The sequence below is a fragment of the Conger conger genome, chromosome 9 (assembly GCF_963514075.1).
Source record: "Conger conger chromosome 9, fConCon1.1, whole genome shotgun sequence".
NCBI classification, from domain to species: domain Eukaryota; kingdom Metazoa; phylum Chordata; class Actinopteri; order Anguilliformes; family Congridae; genus Conger; species Conger conger.
The window spans coordinates 42,227,417-42,243,390 of record NC_083768.1 but is presented as its reverse complement, the minus strand read 5'-3'; the positions used below and the strand labels follow the sequence as shown (position 1 = coordinate 42,243,390).

Below are 15,974 nucleotides of genomic sequence, written 5' to 3'. Positions count from 1 at the left end.
CTCTCTCTCCTGCTCTCTCTCTCCCTCTCATTCCTGCTCTCCTCCTCCTCTGCTCTCTCTCTCTCCCTCTCTCTCCTGTGCTGTCTCTCATTCCTCTCTCTCCCCTCTGTCCCTCTCTCTCCTGCTCTCTCTCTCCCTCTCATTCCTGCTCTCCTCCTCCTCCTCTGCTCTCTCTCTCCCTCTTTCTCCCGTGCTATCTCTCATTCCTCCCTCCCCTCTCTCCCTCTCCCTCCCTCCATCCCTGTGCTCTCTCTCTTCCCCTCTCATTCCTGCTCCCCTCCTCCTCTGCTCTCTCTCTCCCTCTCTCTCCTGTTCTGTCTCTCATTCCTCTCTCTCCCTTCTCTCCCTCTCTCTCCTGCTCTCTCTCTCCCTCTCATTCCTGCTCTCCTCCTCCTCTGCTCTCTCTCTCTCCCTCTCTCACCTGTGCTGTCTCTCATTCCTCTCTCTCCCCTCTGTCCCTCTCTCTCCTGCTCTCTCTCTCCCTCTCATTCCTGCTCTCCTCCTCCTCCTCTGCTCTCTCTCTCTCCCTCTCTCTCCTGTGCTGTCTCTCACTCCTCTCTCTCCCCTCCCTCCCGCGCTCTCTGTCGCCGCCCCAGTGGTCACTTTGGGCAGGTGCGGGCGGTGCGGGAGCGGGCCACTGGCTCCCGCTGGGCGGGGAAGTTCGTGAAGCTGCAGAAGAGCCCCAGCAGCCGCCTGGGCCTGGAGAGGCAGGCGGTGGAGCGGGAGGTGGAGATCCTCCAGGCCCTGCTCCACCCCAACGTCATGGCCCTGCGGGACGTGTTCGAGAGCCGGGCGGAGGTGGTGCTCATCGTGGAGCTGTGAGTGCGGGAGGGAGGGAGGAAAGAAGGATCGTTACATTCATATAGGGCTTTACCAGACTCTCAAAGTGCACAGTGTGCACGGCAACCGACAGCATGCTAATGAGAGTATTTCACAGGGGTGGATATACATAGATAGATGGATCGTTACATTCATACAGGGCTTTACCAGACTCTCAAAGCGCGCAATGTGCACAGCAACCGACAGCGTGCTAATGGGAGTATTTCACAGGGGTTGATATACATAGATAGATGGATCGTTACATTCATACAGGGCTTTGCTGGACACTCAATGCGCTTACAGTGATGAGGGGGGAAACTCACCTCAACCACCACCAATGTGCAGCACCCACCCTGGGTGATGCACGGCTGCCATTTTGTGCCAGAACGCTCACCACACACCAGCTGAGGTGGAGAGGGAGAGAACAACGTTTTTTGTCAATTGAATCAGGAAAGGGAGGTAAAGAGGAAGAAGGGCAGAGGCTCATTGGTTTCAGTTAAATTTCATCAGCAAATATAAAATAGGAAGTGTGGCAGTGGGTGTGAAAGGGTCATGATCAACTGTAAGATGAGTCAAAAAGGCTCTTTAAAATGGCCTCTAAGCAACTCCTGTCTTCCCAGTCCGTCTCGTGGGGCGTGTTTGGATTTGCCCAGCGCGCGGTCCGTAAAGGAGCCGGAATGTGTGGGCCGGACACAGACGTTATCGGGTCTCGTTTCGTTTGGTAGCTGTTGGCAGCGTTGTCTTCCCAAGCGGGCTGACCCACCCACGCTACTCTCCGCGTCTCGCACTCTTGAGTTTCGCGGTTTCCGCTCCATTCATGTGTCGTGTTTGGTGCGGTTTTTTTAAAATTACAGTGTGAAGTTGAGTTCGCACCCTCCCTCCCCGTTGGGGAATGGCGGAAGTGGGCGGGGTCAGAGCTAGGCTGTCCCAATGGGTGTGGCCTCGATGCTGTGGCCCCTCCCCCCTGGGTTTGAGTTTAGCCGGGGTTGAGTCTGTCCCCCTCTGTTGATTGGCCCTTGTGTTTGACCGGCTGCAGCTAAAATAGTTTAAAGACTATAAACTATAAACCAGCGCTACTCAACTCCATGTCCTGCGGGCATCTGCTTCTACAGTGCACTGCGCCACCAGATTTCACTCATTATTTTACCTGCTTGGTTCAGATAATAAGCTAATTAGTAAAGGACACGGTTGAGGCAAATGCCTGCAGACACTGCGGCCCGCAGGACGTGGAGTGGAGCAGCGCTGATATAAATATCCCAAGGGCTGATAAGAAACGGTGGTTATGATAGTGTCTTTTTAGTTTTGCTAAGTGTATTTATGTGCTGTCTGCTCTTCCTATGGTCAGACCTGCCCTTTGAAAATAGAGTTTTGTTCTCAATAGATGTTGATATGAAAATGATCTTTTTATTTTAACCCAGCACTCCCAACACGCGATTCAACTAATTAGCTAATCATAGTCTTCAGTCAAGACCTTGATCTGTAAAAACGGGTGTCTTAGGGTTGGGCTACAGCAAAAAACTGTACCCAGATCAGCCCTTTTTGGGTAAGGGGTGCGTTCCTTCATTCGGCCTCAGAGCTCGACTGCTCACTCCGGAACTCCGGAAAACTGGGAGCGATCGGAGCGTTGTTGTTTGGAAATGTAGAGCACTGCACCCTGGGACTGCCAAAACATGCACCAGACCCTCCGGCTGAAGAGAAGGTTGATCCGAGCGTCTGATCATAACAATGTAAAAATGGCCGAAAGGCTTATTGTCATTCGTGAAAGAATTCCAGAGTGAAAATGCAAACACTCCCAAAATTAGCGAGTTCCGTTCCATTGTTTGTGAAAGGCTGCATATGCATGTGATGATGATGTGATGATGTGAGTGTGTGTGTGATGTGTTTAATATGGGGATTGTTTGTGAAAGGCTGATGATGTGAGTGTGTGTGTGTGTGTGTGTGTGTGTGCTGTCGCAGGATCAGCGGTGGCGAGCTGTTTGACTTCATCGCGGAGAAGGAGAGCCTCTCAGAGACGGAGGCCATTGGCTTCCTCACGCAGATTCTGCAGGGCCTCAGCCACATGCACGGCAAGAACATCGCCCACTTCGACCTCAAGGTACTGCGTGTGTGTGTGAGTGTTTGTGTGTGTGTGTGTTACAGTCTTCCTGTGCATGTGTGTTTGTGTTACAGTCTGTGTGTGTTAGTTTGTGTGTTTCATAGTCTGATTGTGTGTGTGTCTATGTGTGTACGTGCATGTGTCACAGTCTGTTACAGTCTGGTGTGTGTGTTACAGTCTGTGTTTGTGTTACAGCTTGTGTGTGTCTGTTACAGTCTGGTGTGTGTGTTAGAGTCTGTGTTTGTGTTACAGCTTGTGTGTGTCTGTTACAGTCTGGTGTGTGTGTTAGAGTCTGTGTTTGTGTTACAGCTTGTGTGTGTCTGTTACAGTCTGGTGTGTGTGTTAGGGTCTGTGTTTGTGTTACAGCTTGTTTGTGTGTTGCAGTCTGTGTTTGTGTTACAGCTTGTGTGTCTGTTACAGTCTGGTGTGTGTGTCACAGTCTGTGTTTGAGTGAGAGTGAGGGCATGCGTGTGTGTTACTGGGTGCATGTGAGCGTGAATGAGTGAGTGTTGGGCACTACATTTACACAATAAATAAAATAAAATAAAATAATGTCCTGTTTTTAGCACACGCTAAGCTCGTCTGTCCTCTCTGTGTGCTCGGAGTGTGTGCCTATACCGTGTTTTTACCGTGTTTTTACCGTGTGCAGCCAGAGAACATCATGCTGTCGGAGAAGGACGTGCCTCAGCCCAACATCAAGATCATCGACTTTGGGCTGGCCCAGCGCCTTCCCCCGGGGGGGGAGTACAGGAGCATCGCAGGCACCCCTCAGTATATCGGTGAGTGGAACAGTCCATTAATAAGGTCAGGGATTGCGTGTGTCTGAGTATGCATGTGCCTGTGTTTGTGTGAGTGTGTGCGTGTGTGCATGGGTGTCTGTGTGTGTATGTGTGTGTTCATATGTGTGTATGAGTGTATGTATGTATGTGTGTGTGTGAGCATATGTGTGTGTGTGTGTGTATGTGTGTGAGTGTGTGTGCATATGTGTGTGTGTGTGTGCGTGTGTGTGTGCATATGTGTGCGAGTGTGTGTGCATATGTGTGTGTGTGCCTGTGTTTGTGTGTGTGAGTGTATGTGTGTATGTGTGTGAGCATATGTGTGTGTGTGTGTGTGTGTATGTGTGTGAGTGTGTGGGCATATGTGTGTGTGTGTGTGTGAGTGTGTGTGTGTGTGTGTGTGTGTATGTGTGTGAGTGTGTGTGCATATGTGTGTGTGTGTGAGTGTGTGTGTGTGTGTGTGCATATGTGTGTTTGTGCATGTGTTTGTGCATGTCTGTGTGCGTGTGTGTATTTTTCCACTCTCTCTGGAGGCCATAGGCACAGTGAATGAGTGGCTGGTGGCAGGATGTGGCATTACGGTGAGTGAAGTGTGATGAGGTTTTGAGGGAGCCCTTTTTAGTTTCCTGTGTAAACATGTATAATCTGGGAGGCTAGCGCTAATAGGGGCTCCATCTGTAAGGAAGTCATGATGTTGTCATATCCTGTTTACACTGTGGCACGCTGTATGCTTTTCTCACACATACGCCCTCGTAGAGGGACATCGTGTTGACCTCGGCACGAGCAATAAAGGACCGCTGAATGACGGTCAGAGCTACAGCGCGGTCCAGAAACCCAACGGCTTCGAAACCGGCTCAACTTTTCACTTCTGAGCCCTTTCGCGAATGTTTCCACGTGCTTGGAAAGATCTGCAGAATGAAATTTGACTCCAGGTTGATATGAGTCTTGATGTTGATACGAGACTTTGAGAAGGTCAAACTGACTCTCAAGATGAATACCTAGATTAAGGTTGGTAGGAAACCTGATGTTAATATGACTCTTACAGTTGCTAAGCAATGAGACCTGAAGTCGCTGTGATCCTTTGGGGGCAGGGGCGGATTTAGGGCCCTGGACCCCTGCTTGCCACCCGTAATGAGCTCCTGTAAAGGGTTTTGTGAAAAAGAGTTTCTCACATATTCAGGCTCATGCTACCCCCCAGCTATGACCAGCTTGAAAGGATACATGTATATATTAGTCTAACTACTAAAATTGCCAGGAAAATGCTTTAATGTTAGTTTTATCTGACTCACTCCATAATTAGTGGAGTAGAAAATCCTACCCTTTCTCTCTCTGTCACTCTCTCTCTCGCTCTCTCTTTCCCTCTCTATCTCCTCTCTCTCCTCTCTGTCACACTCTCTCTCCTCTCCTCTCTCTGTCACACTCTCCTCTCCTTTCTCCTCTCTCATGCTCTCTCACTCTCTCTCCTCTCTCTCCCTGTCACTCTCACTCTCCTCTCTCTCCCTGTCACATTCTCTCTCTTGCTTTCTCTCGCTCTCCCTCTCTCTCCCTGTCACTCTCTCTCTCCTCTCCCTGTCACAATCTCTCTCTCTCTCACTCCCTCTCTCTCTCTGTCACACTCTCTCTCTCTCTCTCTCACTCCCTCTCTCTCTCCTCTCTCTCTCTCGCTCTCTCTGTCACACTCTCTCTCCTCTCTCTCTCTCTCGCTCTCCCTGTCACACTCTCTCCTCTCTCTCTCTCTCTGTCACTCTCTCTCCTCTCTCTCTCTCTCTCTCTCGCTCTCTCTCCCTCCCTGTGCTGGTAGCTCATTCCTGTCTGGGACTTCCTCTCTGTAGCGGAGTTGGCGGGCGCTATGACTCCTCTCTATGCTTGCCTCTCTGGTGAAGACCTTGTTTGATTTCACCGTCAGGTGGTGCACGGACGCACCTGGCAACATTGCGGCGCGCGGTTTGGCCTCCTTAGCAACGGAGCGTGAGCAGTACTGCTGAAGGTTGCTGTGATTTCCGCCACAGCGCATACCTGCTGATTCTGTCTACAGACTGGCTGTTCTGCCTACAGACTGGCGGCTCTGTCTACAGACTGGCTGTTCTGTCTCCAGACTGGCTGTTCTGTCTACAGACTGGCTGTTCTGTCTATAGACTGGCAGATCTGTCTACAGACTGCCGGTTCAGTCTACAGACTGGCTGTTCTGCCTATAGACTGGCTGTTCTGTCTATAGACTGGCAGATCTGTCTACAGACTGCCGGTTCAGTCTACAGACTGGCTGTTCTGCCTACAGACTGGCTGTTTTGCCTACAGACTGGCTGTTCTGTCTACAGACTGGCGGCTCTGTCTACAGACTGGCTGTTCTGTCTCCAGACTGGCTGTTCTGTCTACAGACTGGCTGTTCTGTCTATAGACTGGCAGATCTGTCTACAGACTGCCGGTTCAGTCTACAGACTGGCTGTTCTGCCTATAGACTGGCTGTTCTGTCTACAGACTGGCTGTTCTGTCTATAGACTGGCAGATCTGTCTACAGACTGCCGGTTCAGTCTACAGACTGGCTGTTCTGCCTATAGACTGGCTGTTCTGTCAACAGACTGGCTGTTCTGTCTATAGACTGGCTGTTCTGTCTACAGACTGGCTGTTCTGTCTATAGACTGGCAGATCTGTCTACAGACTGCCGGTTCAGTCTACAGACTGGCTGTTCTGCCTATAGACTGGCTGTTCTGTCTACAGACTGGCTGTTCTGTCTATAGACTGGCAGATCTGTCTACAGACTGCCGGTTCAGTCTACAGACTGGCTGTTCTGCCTATAGACTGGCTGTTCTGTCAACAGACTGGCTGTTCTGTCTATAGACTGGCTGTTCTGTCTACAGACTGGCTGTTCTGTCTATAGACTGGCAGATCTGTCTACAGACTGCCGGTTCAGTCTACAGACTGGCTGTTCTGCCTACAGACTGGCTGTTTTGCCTACAGACTGGCTGTTCTGTCTACAGACTGGCGGCTCTGTCTACAGACTGGCTGTTCTGTCTCCAGACTGGCTGTTCTGTCTACAGACTGGCTGTTCTGTCTATAGACTGGCAGATCTGTCTACAGACTGCCGGTTCAGTCTACAGACTGGCTGTTCTGCCTATAGACTGGCTGTTCTGTCTACAGACTGGCTGTTCTGTCTATAGACTGGCAGATCTGTCTACAGACTGCCGGTTCAGTCTACAGACTGGCTGTTCTGCCTATAGACTGGCTGTTCTGTCAACAGACTGGCTGTTCTGTCTATAGACTGGCTGTTCTGTCTACAGACTGGCTGTTCTGTCTATAGACTGGCAGATCTGTCTACAGACTGCCGGTTCAGTCTACAGACTGGCTGTTCTGCCTATAGACTGGCTGTTCTGTCTACAGACTGGCTGTTCTGTCTATAGACTGGCAGATCTGTCTACAGACTGCCGGTTCAGTCTACAGACTGGCTGTTCTGCCTATAGACTGGCTGTTCTGTCTACAGACTGGCTGTTCTGTCTATAGACTGGCAGATCTGTCTACAGACTGCCGGTTCAATCTACAGTCTGGCTGTTCTGTCTATAGACTGGCAGATCTGTCTACAGACTGCCGGTTCAGTCTACAGATTGCCTGTTCTGTCTACAGACTGGCTACTCTCTCTACAGACTGCCGGTTCTATCTACAGACTGGCTGTTCAGTCTACAGACTGACATGTTTTGGGTCGCATTACATATTGCAGGGGAAAAGTGTGAAAGGGATGTTTTGGGAGTAGAGTTACGCAGAGTTAGAAACTACATCCCTATGCATCAAGTACAAAAATATTAGACAATATTTGTCAGCTTTGAAGGCCCAAACAGGGAGTTATAATTACGTATTGAACTATTATCAAATCATTCCGTTTAATCAATTTGAAGACCCTTGTTCATTTACACCCTGTGTGTATGTGTAAATTAATGGTTTCTATCTTTCATTCTCTTTTCCAATACCCCACCCCCCCTCCCCCACACACACACACACGCACGCATGCACACACACACAATCACAATCTGCACTGCATACCCATGCACACGCACACACATACATTAACACAATCACACACACACACACAAACTCCCATCGCAGGCCCTGAAGTGATCAACAATGAGCCCCTGAGCGTGGCATCAGACATGTGGTAAGCTGCCGCCATTTTGTTTTTCACACCTCCAGCTGAACGCTAAGATGGCCCCTGTGATGGCCTCGGGTGTGACGTACAGTTCCTCCTGAACTGTCTCCTTATCGCTCACGCATTATCGTCTGCACTATTATGAAATTAAAGATATATTTCACTACAACATGACCCGTAACCTTAACCCTGAGCAGGGGACATTCCTATTTTTCATTGGCATCTCATACAAGCCACAAACCTCCAGAAATGGACAATAAATCTGTTTGCTCGGCATAATGACTTTGAATCCGTTTTTTGTTTCAGTTTATTTCGATAGGGGGAAAGCAGAGAGTCTAGCAGATAGATTTGGGATAAGAGTCTAGAAAGTTCCGTGGCTGGGATTCCCCCCCTGCCCCGGGGGGATTTGTGTGTGGGTTGACAGTTGACCTTCCTCTAGACGGGTCCTCCCTTTCTAAATCAGTTTAATTATTCATTGCTGAGTTATGAGAGATAAAAGTACACCCAAGATGGCTGAGAACTTTCCACAATTTGTGTAAATTAAACAAAAATGGACATTCAGTCCATGCAGAAGCAGATAGTTCTCCTTCTGTCTTATATTAAACGTCTCGATAATGCCGTTTTGCACTAATCTTGGCTTTGAAACTTTCAGAAAAGTATCATACTGACCCGCCTCTGCGCCTTTTCTTTTTTTTTTCCGTAGGAGCATCGGAGTCATCACCTACATTCTGTGAGTATGCACGTTAATGAACTGGTTTTGAATGACGTTTCCTGGTTCTGTGCATCCAGCATAGACAAATCCAGCAACGTGCTCTCCCCCCTTTCTTGTAGGCTGAGTGGTTTATCCCCCTTTCAAGGGGATACGGATGAGGACACGCTGACGAACATTATACGGATGAACTACGCGTTTGAAGAGTACTACTTCCGCGAGACCAGCGAGATGGCTAAAGACTTCATTGAGAAACTGCTGGTGAAAGACCAAAGGTAATCTGTTTGTTGGTTGTGTGTCTGAAACGTCTCCATTATGAAGGTTATGTCAACCCTGCTGTAAAACCCAGCTATGCCAGCTTGACCAGCTTGAAAACCGAGCTGGTGAAGCCGGTCATAAGCTGGTCTAGCTGGGTATGAGCTGGTCAACCAGCATAGCCAGGCTGGTCATAAATCTGGTCTCGCTGGTTATGAGCTGGTGTCATGTGTCATGTGAATTGTTAAAATATATACTGTGCAAAAGTATTAGGTAAAATTAGTGAAGCAAACATCAAAATAATTTACAACAAAGAGCAGTAAGCAACTAAAAATGAAGTCAGTATTTGTTGTGTCCACCCTTCGCCTTGAAAACTCCCATCAATTCTCTTTGGTACACTGTCCTGCAGTTTTATAAGAAAATCAGCTGGTAGATTGTTCCAAACATATTGATAGTATAGTCTTGTGTCTGGGTCAGTGTTCAGACGCATAAAATAGTCACGTGTCCATTTGTCTCTTTCTGTTCGTCACAGTGAGAGAATGACTGCTGAACAGTGCCTGCTCCACCCCTGGATCAAGGTGAGGATCTGTGTGGAGGGAAGGAGGGAGAGAGGGAGGTGGAGAGAGAGGGAGAGAGGGAGGGAGAGAGGGACGGAGGTGGAAGAGGGAGGGGAGGTAAAGATGAAGTGACTCATTATTTTCAGATAAATTTCATAAGCAAATATAAACTAGAAAGTGTGACAGGGGGTGTGAAAAGCTCATGAACAATTATAAAATGAGCCAAAAATGCTCTTTAAAACGGTGTTTGTAAACATTTAGAATAACCGTTACACCACCAATAAACGGGTTTTTCAAAACTACTTTTTGTGGGAAACAAAGATTTGAAAGGAGAGGAAAGGAAATCCAGTGTTAATTCGCCACACCAGCGGGTAATCATTGACCTGAATCAAACAAAAAACCCCTCTTCAATTTAACCTCTATGAAGGAAGTGAGTACCACACAACCAGTGGAACCAAAACCATTTATGACCTAAAAGCAGTTATCTCACTCTCCTCTCCCTCCCTCTGTCTCTCCTCTCCCTCCCTCTCTCTCCCTCTCTCTCCTCTTCCTCAAACTCCCTCTCTCTCTCTCCCCCTCACACTCTCTCTCCCTCACACTCCCTCTCTCTCCCTCTCTCTCCCCCCTCTCCCTCACACTCCCTCTCTCTTCCTCTCTCTCCCTCCCTCACACTCTCTCTCTCACTCTCTCTCCCTCTCTCTCAGCCCCCCACACGGAAGCAGGCTGCCAGCAGAAGTCGTTCCTCCATCAACATGAAGAGCTTCAAGAGGTTCAATGCCCGGAGAAAGTGGAAGGTAAAATGGCCTCATCCTGAGCCTCTGTTCTGGCTCACCGGATCCCCGGACTGTGGAGTCAGGATCCAGAGTGGGTCCCTTGGAACTGCTGCTCACTGGATGCTTTTTGTTTTTCACACCATTCTCTGCAGTGTAGAAAAAACAGTGTTGTGCATTAAAATTCCAGGAGATCAGCAGTTTCTGAGATACTCAAACCACCCTGTCTGCCACCAACAATCATTCCACAATTTCCGATGTTTGGTCTGAACAACAGCTGAATCTTGTGACCATGTCTGCATGCTTATATGCACTGAATTGCTACCACAAGATTGGCTACTTAGATATTTGCATTAATGAGCTGGTGTACAGGGTCTACCTAATAATGTGGCCACTGAGTGTATGTAAACAAGTAACTAACAAGAAATGAAGAATACTCTCTTTGATATTCAATGGGCATCTATTTTGTCAGGCATTCAAGAATGTTTGCATATTTATGCAAATTTGTCTTCCTACATTTGTATTTCCAGATATGTCCTCTCAGGCAAGTTAGAAGAGGGCAATCATTCTCTAAACAGATGACTCATTCAATCGCAATGTTATCACAATGACCTCATGCAGGTTGCGTCAGTGCCACCCTGTGTTCAGTTTGGGAACTGCAGCCATCTCTCACCATTCGTTGTGCTGTTCCTCCTGCCCTGTCCCTCTGGTTCTGCAGATGTCCTATAACATGGTGCGGGCGTGTACCCGCTTTTCCCGCCTGCAACTCCTCTGCAACACCAGGGCCAATGAGGACCAAGAGCTGGTAATGGGGGAGGGGCCTCATCCCGGGGGGAAAATCTATACACTTGTTTATATTAGGTGATGCTGTTGAGACAAACCAGGGTAAATGTCCTTTAAAGGGCGTAGTATACAGGATTTTTAGCCTTGCGTCGACAATCAAAGATGCCTCTGTCCTCAACCCACCCCACTCACCTCCGTTGAGGGCAGGAAACCCCCTTTAGCGTAGGCGTAGCGTAGCTCGCTGGACCACTGGATGTAGCGTCGTTTCCAGGTCCAGCATCGCAGGTGAAAATTCTAGGCAAGACCAGCTGGGATTCTAAACTGGTTTAACATGGATTAAGATGATTTTAGCGGTGTTTTTCGACACTCTAGCTGGCCGTAACCTGGTCAAAGCCGGTCTCTGGCTGGTCAAATCTGGTTAAGCTAGTAGAGTAAGCTGGTCAACCGGTGGACTAGCTGACTATATAGCCTGGTCAGCTGGTGAACAGCTGGCTGACCGGATGAAGTGTCCACCAGTTTAAATCAGTTTAGGCTGGTTTAAGCTGGGATTGTCAGCAGGGATGCCAACTCTGCGTCCCTTTTCATCCCCTTGGTGAACTTTAGCTTTTACCGTCAAGGAAAAGCAAATCCATGTTAACTCTGTTTTTTTATTGGACCATGTCAGCTTGTCATTTCGTGTCACTGTACTACCGACAAAAATTGGGTGTTACACCCATAAACGTCCCAAACACATTGCAGAAGAGGAAATACGGGCAGAGGAGCGTGGATTTAGCAGAGATTGCCATGTCACATCATATATTTTATTGAGCTTGCTTATGTTTTCAAGGTAAAAATCCTGTATAGTTTGCCTTTAGACGCATTCAGGGTCATTTAGCGGTATTTTCAGGATGTTCATCTATTTCGTTTTTGCAGGCTAGCGCTCAGTAGTTTCATAGTGCTCACAACATCCACGTTCATTTTTTTCAATATATATAAGTATCAAAGCCAGAGAGAAGATATGAGGCTATCATCAAGAGAGTAATCAAGTAGTCTGGCTTAAATTGTGGTTTGAATGTAACCGCTCTTCGCGTCCTTTTTTTATTCAGAGACAGTGTGAAAGCGACCAGGAGGATTCCGAAAACAGCCGTGTTTCCCTCATCCGCCGCCGCAGACTGAGCAGCACTTCATAAAGTCGGCCGCCAGAGGGCGCCAGAGCACCGGCAGTGCTGGCACTCGGCGTCGTCCTGGGGGAGACCATCGGAGTTGAGCCCAGGGGGGTAGAGAAGAGGAGCTCAGTGGATGTGCAGTCGACTGTAGCTGCACGTTGTTGGATAATTACACGCAATTACACATGGGACAGTCCGGCGGAACCAATTCAACCACCTATCTTCTGAAGTTCTTTGTCGTTGTTCTGCCGCTATATACCGTGCGTGGAGTGTCGGCTTGTGTTTTAAACTGCATGAAAACGCCTACGTACGGGAATGTTTTGAGTATAATCTATTTGGGTGAGGTTTTGGGTGGGGGAAATGAAAATCTCCCACCACAGTGTTGTTCTTAAAACTCTGGGTAAAGAGTATCGGAGGAAGAGAATCGCTTGGGTTTTTTGCATGCAGTTTTATAACAGTGATGTGTGGCCTTTGTATGTTTAAGTGAATCAAGAGCTCAGAATTATATGCAGATGCGCTTTCAGTTTAAAATGTAATTTTAATCCAGTTGAACTCAAATAAGAGGGAATATTGTCCCAAATGGATCTAATCACTGTTGGAGTTGATTTTACACTAGGGATTTTGTTGGGTCGATCGGGTTTCGGCTGTAGACGGTATCGTTTTGGGAGTCTCACCTCATAGCATTGTTTTGTGTTGTGTGTGTATGTGCATCTTGTTTACTCAGCTTCGTAAGACAAATAAGAAAAAAAAATCTATTAACCACTTGACCAAAAACAAGGGGCCTATAGTTCTAAGCTCTATGCATGTCTTCTGGCGCCGGTTTGGTAATGGGTAACTCCGGAATGGACTGTATAAGTTGGAAACGTGAAGCTGATCCTGATGATTTTTGGGGCGTGGCGCTACCAAGCTTGAGTGCTGGCACCAGTACCAACCAATACTGGCAGCCCTCTGGGGTGGTGGGCAGGTTGCCATAGCAACGTCCAGAGGGAGGGTTTCGGTGACGGGGGGGCTGCTGACTGACAGGTACATTTTCGACGATGTGTGCATCCAAACGTGTGTCAGCCCAGGACTGGCAGTTGACAGGTGCTAGCATGCCAAATATGCAAGATATAGGAGGGTGGATGTTATGTATCGTTGTTTGGACTGACACTGGATTGTGTCAGAGTTGCACTCCTCGCCCGATATATGTATACAGTAATGCCCAACATTGGACCAACCAGGATACCGATCGCATGAATGTCAGTGTTTGCTAATAAGCAGGATAATTCATTATTTTTGTATAATTAAAGAGTCTTGGCATTCAGCGGCTTGACAGATCAAGCTATCGCCTCTGGCTAGTGACCTCTCTAATATGATGTTGTGATGTAGTGTCCAGTAGCATGTGACATTGCTATCCCATTCACTCAGCGATCCTTGAATAGTCAACAAATCAAACTGATGGCACAAAGACTTTATCACTTCATAACCTATTAACCTAGTTTTTCTAAGAACATGTGTACATGTGTGAATGGAGTGTCTTGACGCCTCAAATGCAGCACAATATGTACTGTTTCATTAACCAAGTAGCTTTTAACCGTGTGCATAAGAGTCAGGGTCATTAACAGACTTAGTAATCGGTCACACTTTTAGGTTTTTATATGCAATTTGCACAAGCGGGCATTGAACAAACATGATGAAAGTATTCAATATGTCCGCTCTTTGGTTTTTGAGAAGTAAGCATTTTAAATTTATCGACCCGTTTTCAACCAGTTGAAAATGTTGTCCTTGTATTGCGTCACACATGGATAACTATTCCCCCTTATCCCTCCCCTGTGATTCGTGACCCATAGTTTGCTCCACTGGCCTCCAGGCAAGACAGTCCTAACATTTGACTAACGTTAGGTTCACTTAAATTAGAGTGCCTTTCAAGGACTATTATACTATTTCTGGTTATATTAATTTAGCTAGCTAGCTAGTTTGCTTTCATAAGGTGACGTTATCGATAACGTTAGCGATCAAGTTTGCTTTCATAAGGACGTTATAGTTGTTCTTTTATCTTAACTTGGCTAGCTAGCAAATATTATCATTGGATGGCTTCCTTACCTTAGCTATCGATAGTTGATATACTAAGTTAGCTAGCTTGTGAAAATTCAGTCTCCCAAGATGAGCGCGTCTTGGAGGTAGCTATGGTAACAACAATGTGTGGAAGGCTGGTGCATGCTCTGTCGATCATAGCTAATTGACAGTTCTCATTACCATGCCCAGACAGTTTGGGTGAAATTTTATAGTGGGAAATTTAGGCTTAGAAAAAAAACGTTTTAAAATACATTTAAATTACTGAATAATACAACAATTATGCACATTTGTTTTGTTGTTGGCTAAAGACAACTGGCAAGTGTCACATTCAATCACCATGGTACTCCTTTAACTTGTATACTGCCTCAATGGAGAGCAGTTTCCACATTCCCTTTTATATTAGAAAGATGAGTCTGTTAACTGCAAAAATGTGTTTTAGGGCCAGTTCATAGACACAGATTAGGCTTTGTCCTGGAATAAACAGTTCTGTATGGGGAAACTTAGTCTAGGACTAGGCTTAATCTGTATCTGTGAAACTTGAGTTTGAAAATATAACTTGAGTTGAAAGTTGAAAGTTGAAAATATAACTTGTTTTAAGTTACTTTTCATGACAAGTGAAATTGTTTTACCCCGTTGGCAAATCTTTAAATGAGCCCAACTGTCTTTACTGATTGGCAATCTTTCTTATTTAGCAAAAAGCAAAAATGAAAATTTTAAGTCTAAATATAAGACTAAATACTTAAGACTGACTTATTTTTGGGGGTTTTGCAATATTTTTATTGTTTTATGTTTTTTATGTTTTCTTGTTGTAATTAGCTTTGTGTGTCGTTCGCAAGGGAAACCGATAATAACAACATTCGAGATACAAGAAAACAGCTGGTCGTGTTCTGTGGGTGGAAAAACACCAAGTGCGTGTGTTACAACAGCCATTATCAATCTACAGAGAAATAAAGATAGCATTTTGACTTTTGAGCCCAGGCCAATACATTATTCTGAACCCCTTTACATCTGGCATTGTAGCAAGACTCGAACAGTACAGACTTGTCCAAGACTTCAGGAATGAGACTGCAGCTCCTTCAGTTTGTGTTTGAACGTTTTTGGATGTTTCACAAGTTGCCTGAATGTCATGTCTTTGCAACCAAACTCCTACAACATGTTATGTTTCTTATGAGAGTTGTGTAAAACATCTAGCAAACCCAGCATTTTATAAATCATTCAGAGGAATTGTTGTGACAAATGTGGCATATGCAAAAATACAAATAAATACATGAAAACCACATTAAGAAGTACATGTTGCTACTGGATATAGCTGCACTTAAAGTCGTTGATTAATTTATGGTTTATATTTATTGACAATGTAATGCTCATAGAGAAATGTGTAATCTAAAGTGACCATTGCGTCCACTATTTGTAATCTATCGTTTTTGGAGAATGTGTGTTCCTCTTTTTTGACACTATATCTGGGGTGTATTCCGGAGTGATAGCCATGGTATTCTTCACAATGGGCGTGTTGAAATACCGAGAGATAATGACAGACGACGCTGGAAACGGTGCTGGAGGGAGTGTGCATTCCAGGATTGAAAGTGGAGAAAAGCGTTCGCTTAAACGGCAGCCTACATTCCTCAGGTTAGCCCCACTGTCTCGTTCGCATTCATACTTGTTTACTATTACTTCCAGCGGAGGAATCCGAATCCGAACAGTTTAGAGTTGACACACGAACGCGCTTGGTCAGCGAAATAAACAGGTCCATGGCGCGGTAGTTTTAATAACAACGGCGACGCGCACTGGCCTGGGTACGGAGCGGGTAGGCTACCTGCATGTACTCTCATCGACAGGGGTGCGTCCGCAAAAAAAGCGAAAATAATCGCAGCAGGAAAG

The 15,974-nt window shown here is 46.6% G+C and overlaps 1 protein-coding gene across 2 annotated transcripts in view; it reads left to right on the top strand.

Moving 5' to 3' along the window:
* LOC133137434 (death-associated protein kinase 2-like) overlaps window positions 1–15,382 on the top strand; it is a 21,427-nt gene extending 6,045 nt beyond the window's left edge. For both annotated transcript variants that reach the window (XM_061255716.1, XM_061255717.1), the window contains exons 3-12: window positions 597–818; window positions 2,776–2,914; window positions 3,564–3,693; window positions 7,783–7,831; window positions 8,526–8,552; window positions 8,654–8,806; window positions 9,319–9,364; window positions 10,048–10,137; window positions 10,832–10,918; window positions 11,982–15,382. In XM_061255716.1, coding sequence (XP_061111700.1) covers window positions 597–818; window positions 2,776–2,914; window positions 3,564–3,693; window positions 7,783–7,831; window positions 8,526–8,552; window positions 8,654–8,806; window positions 9,319–9,364; window positions 10,048–10,137; window positions 10,832–10,918; window positions 11,982–12,065 — 1,027 coding nt within the window. In that variant the 3' untranslated portion in view covers window positions 12,066–15,382. The remainder of the gene's footprint in view (window positions 1–596; window positions 819–2,775; window positions 2,915–3,563; window positions 3,694–7,782; window positions 7,832–8,525; window positions 8,553–8,653; window positions 8,807–9,318; window positions 9,365–10,047; window positions 10,138–10,831; window positions 10,919–11,981) is intronic.
* The last annotated feature ends 592 nt before the right edge of the window (window positions 15,383–15,974 follow it).